This window comes from Argiope bruennichi, chromosome 4 (genome assembly GCF_947563725.1).
Source record: "Argiope bruennichi chromosome 4, qqArgBrue1.1, whole genome shotgun sequence".
Lineage (NCBI taxonomy): Eukaryota > Metazoa > Arthropoda > Arachnida > Araneae > Araneidae > Argiope > Argiope bruennichi.
Window position 1 is genome coordinate 20,342,899 of NC_079154.1, and position 15,052 is coordinate 20,357,950.

Genomic DNA, 15,052 nt, shown 5'->3' on the forward strand with positions numbered 1-15,052 from the left:
TCTAAACAAGGGGGGGACAAGGGGGGGGGGTGAAAAGAAGTTGTCAAATGCGGTTAATTTAATAATATTAATAAAAAATAGATATAATTTTTTTTAAAAAAATCGTAATTATTTTGAATTTTTAAGGGAAAGTAAGATTTTGTTAATCCACTCTATTCATCTTTTCTTCGACCATAAAGAAAGCCTGAAAACGATTCTAATGAGCAGTTAGATCTAAATTTTGCTGCCGGGGCGTGATTTTGATGACAAGATCAGATTAACAAATTTTATTTATCTAGTTCGTTTGATCGGTTAGACAGATTGATTAACCTTTGATGGGTTTCCTAAATTTCATTCTAAAGGTATCATATTAGTCGTACGTGCGCAGAGACATTGTATGATGTTTCATTCGCTTCGTTGATATATTTTGGAAATTTTAAATAGCGTGACAGTATTTCAGAGTGTCTTGTGCTATTTGAAGAAATTCATTTACCTATCTTGTAGCACTTTTCAGTTATTGAGTTTACGAATGGAGGAACAAACTGTTTTACCGACAGTCATTCGTTGATGTTATCCTCAATTTTTTTAAGATTCCCTGTCAGTCCTACAAGCCTTAGATCATCACACAATTAATAGGGAAATATGAAAGATAAAGAAAAGAAATAAAAGGTAAAAATTAACAAGTGGATAAAGTTTAATTGGGTTAAGGTCCATATTGGAGGAATATATGGTAACGAAAAGGCAGATCAATATGCAAAGCTGGCGGCACAGAAAAAGAGCGTTGATATAATTGTCCCCAAACCAAACACTATCTTAAAATGGGAATTAAGAGAAAAAGTTACAATGGCTTGACAGATGGTATATAATAAAATACCATCTACCATAAGATGGTAGATAAATTATATCAGGACATCGGAGATTTCCCGCATATTTCCAAATATTTGGGAGAATGAAGGAAAATAAATGCCTCTGTGGAGGTTACTATCATTTAAACGAATGTATTGAAGTCTCAAAACCAAGAAAGAGTCTAAAAACTGAAAATAATGACTTGAGCACAGTACTAATGGTGCCAGAAAATCTTAAAATACTGAAAGACATGATGATGAAAATTGACAGTTTTTTGCCAGTTTGCCAAATTTGCCAATTTCTCGATTAAAAATGGGATGTTATTTATTTATAATTCTTTCGTATTGATCGGTTAAGGAATCAAACAAAGAGAACAACTTACAATGGAGTAATTTCATGACGCATATAGACGTCATAAACTTCCATATGAAATAAAAATTGGCTAATTCAATGAATAGTTGGAGTTTTGGAACTATTTCGTGTTTTCCCTACACAAATAAAATTAACCTTGAATTAATGTTTCTGCGATTTTTTTGGGAAATCGGGAGTATTAAAGGCAAGTAAATTGAGAATACATCATGGTTCATAAGATTTTATACGAAATAGAAGTTGGCAAAAATGGACCAGTGGACCAATGTGTGATTAGTTCTTTGGTTTTAGAAATTATTTTAAATATATAAATTTACGATACACTAAATTAATTCATTTTTTAAAATTCTTTCTCAAATCTCTTTTTTGTTTTTTTTTGTTTGTTTAAGACATCAATGGCTTCTTCAGCAAACGTTTCTTCAGGAATATAAAAAGAGAGATAACTTTGCTGTTCTGTAACCATACATCACTAGATATTTAAATAAATGATCTAAAAACATCTGCATACAAAAAGTTTATTCAATAGAAATGAAGAAAATTAGCACACAGACAATTCACACATTTTCACAGCAAGAACTTTTGATTTCTTCGATGTAAAAAAATAAAACTGGTTTTATAATTTCAAAATTCGAAGACTTATTGTTTACAGAAACTCGTTTGAATGAGACAGTCATTCAGAACTTCATGAGGAACAGTCACCTCTAATCTCGGCTCATCTTGCATTGCTTGGGTAATGACCTCAGCAGCATTGCTGTTTCCTGACCAGGAGCGTCGAGCAACCTTAAAAGAATATGGAGCCCATCAAAAGATAATTGTATTTAGAATTATATCCATTCATTTTATAGCAGACTCGAGTTAATGCTTAACATCTCAGAAGCGAACACTAAAAAGGTTTTTCTTAGATATTTAAATACCATATCTAACCTCCAGAAGACCTCTTAATTTTTTTGCTCGAACATTCAGTTCCAGATATTAAGTTCCATGCTTTTATCAGCATTTTATAAGGAGTATTTGATATTCAGTTATAACAAAAGAAAATTATCTTTAGATTCTTATCAGTGTCTTAATATCTCCTAATGCAGATATGTGGTTTTTTTTTGCTCTTAATCGCACCATTTCAAGTGTAAGAAGTACTATCAAAGATATATTGATTTTTCTATAAGAATTTTGATTTATTTTTCTCTTAATAGTTAATTTATATAAAAAAATAATAAAAATTAATGATATATAATCCAACAAAAGTGTTTTTTTAGCAAATATTAAAATGAGATAATTTTTACTAATAGTAAATGAAATATTTACTTATAAGGAAAACGAATACTGCCTGTTTCTTGATGCTCTACAAAAAGGTGGTGGGAATAAGAACCACCAAATTTGACTTAATTTTTCTGGAATTCTAACTATTAAAACTAAATTAAATTTTAATATTTTTCATTTATAACTTACAGGAGAGTAATCACACAAAAAATATTTTTAGAAAGTTTTAAAATAAAAAAAAAAAATCCTTTTAATTATATCAGTTACCTTATTAACATAAGGTATTATACGATATATCTGTGATATTTCCCGATATTTTGGGTCCCGTGCAGTGTTGTGAAGATAATGTAATAACATTATTGGCATTTTATGTAAATATTATATATTATTGTGCAGCAATTTGTAAATCTTTCTGTAGTCCTAAATTTTGTAAATTTTTGAAAATGTACAATTAATTTCCTTTTTTTTCAATTCCTACTATTAGCTCACACTCTCTATATATATCTTGTTCAAATTTTCAATCATTAATAAAATACTTTTTATACATCCTCTCAAGTTCAAATACATTTTTTTAAAACTTGGAGTGGATGACACTTGATGTTAATACAGGGTTTTTTTTTCAAATATTAATTAACTAATTATATTTTTCCAGTAATTTCTGTTTTGTCGCCAAGTTGCCAAATCCGTCGCCAAGCTCTATTTTGCCACTTAATATTGTAATTCTGTCATATATATATACATATTTATATTAATTGTAATTATTTAATAAAAAGTAACTAAAATAAAAAAAAAGTTGTTGACCTAAGTTGGAATTGACTAAATTTTTTTTTATATATTACTTGTTATATCCAATTTATGAACTAACTTTTCAGTATTAAAATTTTTTTAATTAAATACTTTTAGTGAAATTTAAATGATTTCATTTTTTTACAGATACAATAAGGGCCATTTTTGTACTTTAAGGAGCCAAGAATACATTTCCTTCCACACACACACACACACACACACACACACACACACACACACACACACACACACACACACACACACACACACACACACACACACACACACATATATATATATATATTTGTAAAGTCATAATGAAATTTTATTCCTTCATATTTTATTTATCAACTAACCGTCTTTAGCGACCACTTTTAATGCTATTGAAAATTTTCAATTAAATATTTTGTGTAACTTTCTTTTCAATAGCTTCTACATCAAAGTATTACTAAGCTTCAAATTTTTATAGACATATTACACACTCATATTATTATAAAGGCCTTAAGCCCTTATGTACTATGTATCTCTCTCATTTTCAGTCAGCTCCCATAAAATTGCAACTTTAAATTAAAATGGAAATAATTAAACTGCAATTAACATAAAAAACATTTTTTACTGAAACCAAATAAGAGTTTTTTTGTACAAATAAGAGTACTGAAAACAGCATCGTTAAGCATTTAAGTCTTATGTTCAATACAGAATCATTTTCATAATTTAGATAATATCTCAAGAATTATTCAACAAACATTTCTCAAATTCATCTTAAAATTCGATTTTTAATTTTACTTTCAAAAGGGTTTAAATGACGTGAATAACAATATTTTATTTTGTTTCGGTCTATAAATATACTTCAAAAAATTAAGTCTAAATTTTATATAGTCCTTTGGTCATTATGGAATCAAGTTCAGCGAGATATTCTTGACACTTCAACTTTTAAATAAAAAAAATGAAAGTTTCTATCTTCTGCTAAGAATTCTGATTGTTTCATGAAGCTTTGAATAGAATAGTTTAGAATGATCTACATTGTCATAATCTTAGACCAATCAATCTTCAGAAACCCTGTGCGCTGATTGGGTTATCATCTTTGAGATAGTCACTGAAGGATCGAAAATCGCCCGTTTTTATTGAATAGTGCCATTCGATTTTTTTTAAATCAATCAGTTTTAATGACTGATTTAATTGATTGGAGTGCAAATATTTTTATTTAAAATATTACTGTCACAAGAATATTTTGTTAAATGTGATTTACAGAGCAGAGATAAAAGCTAAAAATTCATTATTATAGTATTTATAAACTCAGAAGACATAAAAAATTATTTACTTCATTTAGATCATTTTAACACATCCTTTCTATTATTGAAAGTTTACAAATGAGCCGTTGAGCCCTGAATTGAAAGGATATATTTTAAACCATGTTTGCCTTAATTAAAGCTGATTATTGAATTAATATTGTAGATATTTTAAAGGATCATGGAAAACCTTTTTTGCATTTATTTTTATTTCATATTATGAAAATATTATATTTTATATTTATTTCCTTTCATACAGTCACGGGCTGAAAATTATATTTTCTAGATTTAATTTGCAGTAATTGTTAACTTATTTTATTTGAGCTTTTGTAAAAGTGATGAAACATGTTGACAAAAGCTAATTTTTTTTCCATGCAAGCGTAACGTGCTTATTCAGATAAAACTTTATTATTATTTTTAGCGAAATAAATTATTGAAAAATATAGTTAAAATATTTTTTTAAAAAATTCATTAAAAATAGAAACATAATACACTGGTGGACAAAATAAGAGATGGAAAGCATTTTCGCACATTTCTCTAAAAATACCGCACAAAACCTGGACAGTTGATTGCCATATATAGTCACTGTAGCGATATTGGCCCTGAGATAAGTTTACGTATTCTTGTGGGCGTTGCTAAGCCAGCAGAATGTATAAAAGTCCGCATCGAGCTGTTCACCTCATTCCACTCTTCAACACAGTTGCAGATTTTAGTGCATTTTTTGAATAATCGTGTTGTTTCTTGCTGGTTTTTAGGTGAAATGAATGAACATCATCGTTTTGACGACGGTATGAGGTGGAGAATTGTGGGTATACTTGAGGCAGGCCAGTCCAAAGCTCAGGTTACTAGGGAATTGGATATAACACCAAGCATCATTTCCAATTTGTGGAGTCAATTTAAAACTAGTGGGACAGTATGCAGATGACCAGGACAAGGTCGCCCGATGGCTACAATGACCAATGAAGACCGGTATTTGTTCGTTTCAGCTAAGAGCCAGAGGACGGCTACAGCCACTCAATTGTCTAGGGACCTCGCGGCTGCTACAGGAACATCAATTTCGAGTAAGGCAGTTTCCAGAAGACTCCATGAAAGAGGGCTGTATGCCAGGAAGCCCGCTATTTGCATCCCACTCACTCCTTCCCACAAAAGAGCGCGTGCAGAATGGTGCAGACAACATCAGAATTGGACACAGCTTCAATGGGCTAATGTTCTCTTCACCGATGAGTCCAGATTCAGTCTACAATCTGATTCTGGACTGTTATTGATATGGAGGGAACCTGGAACCCGGTACCATCCCAGCAACATTATCGAAAGGGACCATCATGCTGGTGGAGGACTCATGGTTTGGGCAGGGATCAAGCAAGATACCCACACACCGCTCCATGTGTTTGACAATGGTTCCGTGAATGCCCAGAGGTACAGGCAGGAGGTCCTAGAGCCCTATGTGCGTCTTTTCAGGGGCGCTGTTGGTCCTGGGTTCATTTTTATGGACGATAATGCGCTACCACATAGGGCTCTCATGGTTGATGAGTATCTGGAAAGCGAGGACATTCAACGAAGGGATCCCCTGACCAGCCAAATCCCCTGACCTGAATCCTATTGAACATGCTTGGGAGGCTCTTGGGAGAGCTATTGCGATGTGCCAACCTCCCCCCCCCCAGAATCATTCTAGAGTTAAAAATTGCTGTGGTGGAAGAATGGGAGGGTCTTCCACAACCCCTCCTTAACTCCCTTATTAAAAGCATGCATCTCGTTGTGCATGCTGTCTGTCTGTCAGGGGTGACCATACACCATACTAGAGGCAACACACACTGTACAAGCCTCACTTTTATTGTCATCTTTTATCCTCAAGTTCAGACTACATTGGATTTATTGGTAATAGGTCTTGCCAGTGAATGGCACTTTCATTTTTGTTTTGCACACTTTATTATCATGGTATAAGCTATATCCATACCAAATTTCATTTATTTATATTCAGTATTTTTTGAGATATTTGGGAAAATGTTTTCCATCTCTTAATTTTGTCCACCAGTGTATATAAGATAAAATACTTGATATCATTAAAAAGAACTTTAATTTTAACTTTTATATTTAATTTAAAGAACTTTTTTGAACTTTAATTTGATGTAAAAATCCTTTTTGTGAGATAATATTTTCGGAAGTTATCGCCAAAAAATATTAAAATTTTGCTTAATTTTTAATTAATTAAAATTCTAATTAAAAATTTAAAAAAATCGCTCTGAGGTGCACAATTCCGAACTCCAAGGATAAATGTGCCAAATTTTTAGCTGTAGATCAAATGGCCTGGCCTGTAGAGCGCCAACACACACACATACGCATTGAGCTTTATTATAAGTATAGATTTTTGTGTTGCCTATACATTCGTGAAACTTATTATATAATTTTCTTTTGTATAAACAATATTTAATAATATATTAGAAAGTAATATGTGTGAAGGAACCATTTTAGCACAAAGTGCCTAACAGCATTGTCACGATATATCGCAATATTGCTGGGCATTCTGAATAGAATGCCTAGCAATACTGCAATATATCTATAGATATTATGCGATATTTCAAGGAGAATTTCAATTCCACAGAAATATTGCATAATATCTTGTGCTAACAGGGATTATAGAAAAATTATAGGTTGAAAGATGCTGTTCTTTAATTTTTTTTTATTAGCATGGACTGTATTCATATAAGTAATATGCTGGTCACCTTTTAAAATTTGGAATTAATTCCCATTTTACATGTGGAGTAAGAAGGTAAAGTGACAGTACCGAGAAAGACAATGCGCAGTTGATGACACGAACAGCTATGTTCGTGTCATCAACTGCAAGCTGTGTTGAACAAATGACTGGTTCTATCTTAGCATAATGTTATCTAATTACAGAGAAGTTGATCAACTGTGTAAAAGAAAGAGAGGAATTTAAATAAAGGATAATAATTTCTGCAAATTAGCGTAGTACTATTGGATAAGTCTCTACTGATCATTTCACAAATCATAGATTTTTGTAAGTGTCTATTATGAAATAATTTTAGAATACTGAGGTAAAAGTACTTACGCCATTCAGAACATCCCAATGCAACATTTGCCGGGCTCTGCATTCTGCTTCCTGAAAGAGGAAGGCAAGTCGATGGTATTAATAAAATGTGTAAAGGTATTAATAATACGCTTTAAGGCACGATTTAAAATATTAAATATAATAGATTAGTAAGTAGCAAGCATACTTCACTGCCATCCAAGAGCAATCCGAAACCACCATTAATTACTTCTCCCCTAGAGAAAAAGTATAAAAACAAATGTTGCATGTTCATTAATTTCTTAAAGATTTCGTAAAATGAACAACATGTTTGTATCGTTATTTTATATTTGAAAGATAGAGGAGACAGACATTGATCATAAGTGATCACTACCAAATTGTTAACAAAATTTTAAAGTGACCAAAAAATTTTGCATTTTACCATCCAACACCTCCTCCATTGTGGAGTGCCACCCACGTAGCTCCTCTGAAAGAGTCTCCAATACAATTCTGAACTGCCATATCTTAGAAAAGGAAAACAACAATGATAAGTAATGATTGAAACATAACGTTTATTCAAGTAGTTTTTAAAATTGTTAGTAATTACATATCTAGACAAGATATTTTTGGGAGCTATATTAGAAAGCTCAGTTATCTCGCACTTAGTTTCGAAGTGGTTTTTTTTTTTTTTAATCTTAGAAAATGCTGAATTTTAACAAGAAAATTGGAATTTACAGCCATTCTATTTCTTATAATAGGAAAACACTGACTCCTTATTTATATAATATGTATCGAAATAAATGTAACATTATCAGTGTGAAAATCAATGTGTTTGAAATTTAAATATTTAAATCGTGTATAAAGATCGAGTTTTCCATTAAATAATTAAAAATTAGTCATTTAATTTGAATTCGAGATTTAAAGCATACATAATTAGTTTTATTTCTAAGTACCTTATTTGCCTATAAAACCCCTATGGCCTATTCGTTTCTCAACAAGAAAAAGAAATCTGTAAAACGATTTTAAAATTGGCAGTTTCATTTTCTTTCAATTTTGCTGAAGAAACACTTTGATTCTTTAACATTACAATACAAAAAGTTTTGTATATTTCTTTGTTTGGGAGTCCGTAGGTTCACATTTTTCAAGGTTCAGAAGGGTTAACTAATCCTTAAAATAGTTTTAATAGTAACCTAATCTTTAAAGTAATAAGCAAAATAGTTTTATGCAGCAGCAAAGCCATTTAAGGAATAATTTTACAATGCAAAGGAAAATAAATTCTATGGAAAAGCTTTAGAAATGACGAAAATTATGAGTTAAACCAATTTTTTTAGAAATCCTACAGAAATTTCTCTTATAAAAATATTACTTTCAAGAATTATGGAATATGTGAAAATAAAAGAACTAAAGGACGCCTTTTATTTATTTATTGCCTGTAATAGTGAGGCAATAAATAAATTGAATATTTTGATATTCTATGATGACTAATGATATTCTCCAGTTTAAAAAAAGTAAATGAGTAGCATTTTATCGTATTAAATAATTAGTTGAACATTTTTGAATTTAAGCTTGGATTACGTTAATAATGAATATAATAAATTCACATTTCTATTTCAAAGTTGCGGGTGCACAATGCAGAGGAATATTTAAACTGAGAACAAAGTGTATTAAAAGTCTTTATTCGTTGCATATATATTAAGGGTGAAACTATTTTCGTTTTGTAGCCTATCAAATCTGAAATGTTTTTGTACAGCATTGTAATCTGAATTTTAATCACCTTATATACCAGCAGTACTTTGAACATTTGAATAAAATTCTTTCAAAATACATACTATTATAAAATGAACATTTTTCATTTAATAAGGCCTCATGGATTATTTTTATACAATTAATCTTTATATAAATTATTTTTATCTATTTATCAGCATATTAAAAAGGAAAAAAAATATCAACAGCAGATTCTGCCGCCCAAACTTTCCTTTGTTAAAAAAACGCTGATCATAAATTTTTAAGATTCAGAATTAAAGTAAAATTTCTGACACTTTTGTGTGCTTCGTATAGATATACAAACAAAATTCGTATCACTTACCTGCGCAAAAGGCAGATCCGTCGCTGATATTAGATGTTTCCCTAAATGGGCTGTCTGTACCGCTAACATCGTGATGATCTCGACTCAAGACAATAGGACCCTAATAAATTTTTTGTTCCAATGCATATTTCAATATTCATAGTGTTAATGGAAATGATATTGTAAAGACAAAAAAAAAAAAAATGGAATGAATTTTAACCATAATGCTTTAGAAAATATTATAAAATAAAGCAGGCTATTTTATGTTAATAAATCTTACTTTGTGTTATTCGATATGGCAGTATTTTCAGATATCTGATACTGGGATAATTTTGAGAATTTTTGAAAAAAAAATAATATTTGGCCCTTTACTAAGTTCTTAAAAGTATATTTCTTAAGTAAGTGCAGGCTTGAATAAATGTTTCTGTGTTTAACTTATAGAACAAGTGTTTTTTGGTAATCATTTTGATTCGGACAGTCCATTCATTCAAAGACTTGTTTTCCTTAAATCAGCATATAACTCCACATCAGAATCATCTTCAGATGTAAATTTCATTTTAAATTATAATTTGGTAAATCTGCACCATAAATCTGGGTGATAATATGACAGTTTTGTCAATTGAATGAAAGAGAAATGAAAGGATTGGCCATCACATCATTCCTCTGATAGCTTTTTCATTTATTGCTCTTCCACAGAGATGAATCTGATTACACATTTTCTTTATGGGATATATCTGACGAACATGATGAAATGTTGAAGACTAAAGACGAAGAAGATGACATGACCCGGGGGATTGATGGTATGATTTTTTAAGACTAAAGATTGGAATGTTTGAAGTGTTAAATTATTTTGGGAATAGGCGTGTTAAGCATTTTGTTGGCAAACACATTTGGTTGCATAAGACTAGAAGTTTGAGGCATCATATCATCGTATCAATGGCAAAAGGAAAATTTTTATTTCTGAAGCGTGAAACGATGAAGCTTTAGAAAGTATACAAGGCATCATACATATAATTGACCTTCCTTACCATGAAAATCATGAGAAATTTATCTTTACTTACGAAATTGAAAAAAAAAAATGGAATTTAGATTTCCAAATTTTAAATATTTAATTATTAAGTGTCAAATATTTTTGAACATTTTTTTTTCTTTACAAAGAAGAGTTAATACAAATCTATAAAGGTCTTTCACAGTTAAAAAAAATCTTTTTGGAGGTTTCGACTGACTTTAACATAGTTAGCAAAGTTGCTCCCTTTTCAGGATAAGTTTGCCAATGCCAATTTAAATATTTATAAAAAATTATAAAAATATCCATGTTTCCAAAGAAAACAAAACTGGAGAATGAAATTAACATTGTTTTTTTATGTATTTTTGTACATTGTTAAATTTTTTTAAAAACTGATAAAAAAAAAAGAAGAAGAAATGTGGCAAAGTTGTCGCAGCTTACAGTACAAGTTCAATGTGCATGAGAAGATTATCTTTGAAAAAATTAGCATGCTTCTTCCTCCAAATCCTCTTTTAATCGAGCCGAAAGAACAATTTCATAACGATTTTCTCTGATTTTCTGGATTTTTTTAAAATTATTATTTTAACTCTTAATACGAGAAAATATCTTCCATAAAAGTAATCTCTTTTTCAATTAGTCTTTACTGATTCTATCTAGAAGATTCAAAATTTTCATGCCGGCGTCCTGGCATAGGGGTCGCGCGTCTTCCCCGTGATCTGGGCGTCCCGATTCTGACATGGTTGTTGTTCAGTGTTCTTTCTAACTGTGAGGTGTGTGAATGTGCCTCCCTCTAAAAAGGGTTGTGCAAGCGAATGTGACGCATGAAGTAGCTAAGTCGTACTCTTGGCCCTAATTGGCGCTACTGAAAAAACAGAGACGCTCACTCGGGTTAAATCTCTGACAGATAACTGTCAGCGTGCTTGTTAAGTGCCATAAGTCACAACAACAAGACAGGAAAAGAATAGGCTTTTCAAACGGAGATAATCAAGCACGTCAGATGATACTTCTCGTTAAAAATTTTCCTACTTCCCGCAAGTTACAACACAACAACAACAACAACAAAATTTTCATAAGCAAAAGCAACAACTTAACCCCTGCATCCAGTCTCCCCCTAGAGTGCTAGCACCCTCCCCTAGAGTGCTAGTATAAATTATTATTCTGGAAAATAATTAAGGTGAAGTTATTCAGTGTAATTTTCAAGGCTTTATTTCATAATAAACTATTTATAATTTTTTGAAGCATTTTAATGAAGCAATTCGCTGAAAGAAAGATTCTTTCGTGAATCTTAGATTTTTTTTTATAATGACTTTCTTCTCCATCTGTTTTCGTAACCTTCATTCTGGTAAGTTGAAAAATTGCTCAGAAATAATTTTTGGATAATATCTGAGAGATTTAATGCTTTGTCTTGATTTATCATGCTAACATCTAAAGAAAATTTTCTACCATCATAGTGACATTCAACAAAGTATATTTTTGTAGACCGAAAAATAAGCACCTCATAGAAATTGTTAGATCAGCAATTGAAAAATGATAAAAAATTTTCTAAATATTTAGCTGGAAACTGCCTCGATTCATCCGAACAGAAAATCGTACAATATTACTTAGAATTGAATAATATTTACAAGATTGGATATTATTGTGCTGAAAAATATAAAGTTATTATGTAATATCAAGTAACATAATTCTATAATTTCGTTCATGTTATTGTGTTATCTGGACAAACAAACCTCAAAAAAACTAAAAGATGTAACGAAAAAATTTTGGATTTTTCATTAATAAATTGGTTTTATTAGTCATATGGTTAAACAAATTCCTGCTTTAAAATCTTTCTTTAATCATTTTGTTGTCTTGCACTAATGGGAAAAATATTCGCTAATAATGGAAATATTTATAGCTGCATTTACTTGTAGCAGTCCATTTTTGATTGTTTGATTGAAAGCCAATGCTATTCTCACTCGTCCTTTATGATCCGCATATAAAATTCTGGCTTGAGATCCTACAACCTGCAGAAATAGATGAAAAAGCCTAAATGTGGTTCGAAATATGGTAAAGTAAAATACAATACGAATTTAAACATTTTAAAGATTGTAAAAATAAAGAAAAACTGCTAATAAGAACTAAAAAATATCATCAAATCAAAATCAAATTTTACATTTGTATTAGAATAAATCATGTACCAATTAAATTATCAATGTCTTGTTATTAAACTCTAATATTGTTTCCTTGCCACATTAGAACCATTATTTGAAAAAGAGATTTACAGTGATTCTTAAACTAATGTTTGATTGAATTTAGAAAATTTTGTTGTTTGCCAGTGCAGGTGCACTTTTACTCAGAATGAGAGAGACTATAGAATCTGAATTGAAAGACTTGGGAAAAAAGTGTAAAACAGTGATTTAGGTTTGGTCATGGGACCGAGTGAGGTGAATAACGAATGCCAAATCAATTGACCATGCCGACAAATTTAGTGACATTGATGACAAAAATGAAGGTTCCGGAAAATTAGAGAATTTCGACTCTAACTCTATACGGAACCGAGACAGATGATTCTTTTAGAAAATTCCATGCTCCATTGGAAGTTTATGAAAGGTAAAATCCTCGTATGAGGATTAATTCTCTCTTTGGAGTATTATCATAATGGAGTGTTAAATAATGGTAATAGCATAACCAAATGTTATTATGTTATTACCATTATTTAAACAATGATTTACTTTACGCTTGTGTATGATTAATTTCTACTGGTTCTGTATAGGGATTATATATGGACAAAAGAAAATACAAAAAAATGCTGTCCAGACAAGAAAAAAGGCAGAACAAAATGAAGAAAGGAGAAGAAGCTAGAAAAAAAGAGGAATTAAAAATCGCATTCACAGAACTATAAGAAAAAGAATATAAAGAAAAGGGAGATTTAAGAAGCAAAAGAAAGGAGTAGCGAAATCGAGAAAAGACTTACTGACCTTGAGGTCAAACCAAACGATATTCCTACAAGTTCAAAATTTACTCATTCCAGACCAATTATCAAATTCTAGTCATTCGAGGGATAAATATCCTGTACAGTTTTCAAGACATTTCAATGCAGTGAATAACCCAAACATATAAATGGATTTTGTGAATTCCAGTCAACTTGCAGCTTCTTTCCAAAAATTAGTGGCAGAGATTCTTCAATGAATACTAGCTGATTAAGTGGGAAAGCTCTCTCTAGCTTGATTTGGAGACAGACATTTTATCTACTTTCACAGAAATGATTCGAAGATATGAAAGAGAATCCTGAAAAGTCTTCAAGCATTAGCCGCTGACATGGAATTTCTGATCAGTCTGTCTATGTCGTTTGTCATTTGTATATTCGAGGAAACTTAGCACTTAATATTTCATCGATATTGTGAGATACAAAGACACGCAATATTCAACGATACTGTTGGAAACAAAGAATTTGAAATCTAGTCTGGCATTTAGCATGAAGAACGAAACTGCGAAAACTGTTTCGATGTCATACAAGCAAGATCTAAAGAGACAGAGGATGATAAGATCAGACAGTTGATAAATTTAAATCCGATTTATAAGTTTAAAAAATAATCGAAGAGCCTTGTTTACCGGAAGTAAAACGCTCCTCGATGAAATCCAAACTTGACTTGTTTGAAGGACAATAAAAAGAGAGATGTAAAGATGCAGAGATAGTATCACATGATAACGTCCATCCAAGAAAAATGACTTCCGACCGGTTTGCGGGGAAAAGAATGCCTCTTCTGAATGAAGCACCAGAAGACGTACTGAAAGCTTCCGCTTTTAGAGGAGGGCAGAGTGAATTCTACTTGGAAAGATTAGTGGTATCGCATATTATTAGTGGAAATATAAAATCCCGGGGCAAATGTAATTATTTTAAGGGCAGAATAAATTCACCTCCATCCCCTAACTTACCAAAATAAACTCGTCTAATTACGTAAATCAAACGACACACCTGCCAATTCATTAGAGATAGGTTATATTATATGCAAAATTAAGTAAATCAATGATTAGATTTACATACGGTAAAAATATGGACTTCTTCATATCTGAATACTCATAGATGAACTATTTTTATTACTAAATGATAATTGCATATAAAAAAAGAGAAAAATTGACAACCTCGTTCGATTCTGTAATATTTAATAAGCCTCTAGTTGACTATTTAAATATGCATTTAACTGATATAATTTTATTATTTTCTATTTTTGGAAACCGTTGCTCCAAATTTATGCTTCTTTTTAATTCTGATATTGAAAATGAATACAAATATATATGACTAATATTTTCAGTAATAGTCATTAAGACATAACACCTCTTTACGCAATTACTATTTACTAAATATGTATATTCATAAAAAATACATATAACTTAATGATTTTTACCTTTCACATAAGATTAACTCAACAACTGGCGTTATTTATAAAAAA

The 15,052-nt window shown here is 30.8% G+C and overlaps 1 protein-coding gene across 1 annotated transcript in view; it reads right to left on the minus strand.

Moving 5' to 3' along the window:
• Nucleotides 1–1,693: 1,693 nt before the first annotated feature.
• The window catches only part of LOC129965560 (urocanate hydratase-like), a 48,260-nt gene continuing 34,901 nt past the window's right edge, over nucleotides 1,694–15,052 (minus strand). The window contains exons 17-22 of the mRNA XM_056079555.1: nucleotides 12,527–12,625; nucleotides 9,638–9,737; nucleotides 7,994–8,075; nucleotides 7,760–7,808; nucleotides 7,594–7,644; nucleotides 1,694–1,974 (exon numbers count right to left, since the gene is read on the minus strand). Coding sequence (XP_055935530.1) covers nucleotides 1,831–1,974; nucleotides 7,594–7,644; nucleotides 7,760–7,808; nucleotides 7,994–8,075; nucleotides 9,638–9,737; nucleotides 12,527–12,625 — 525 coding nt within the window. The 3' untranslated portion in view covers nucleotides 1,694–1,830. The remainder of the gene's footprint in view (nucleotides 1,975–7,593; nucleotides 7,645–7,759; nucleotides 7,809–7,993; nucleotides 8,076–9,637; nucleotides 9,738–12,526; nucleotides 12,626–15,052) is intronic.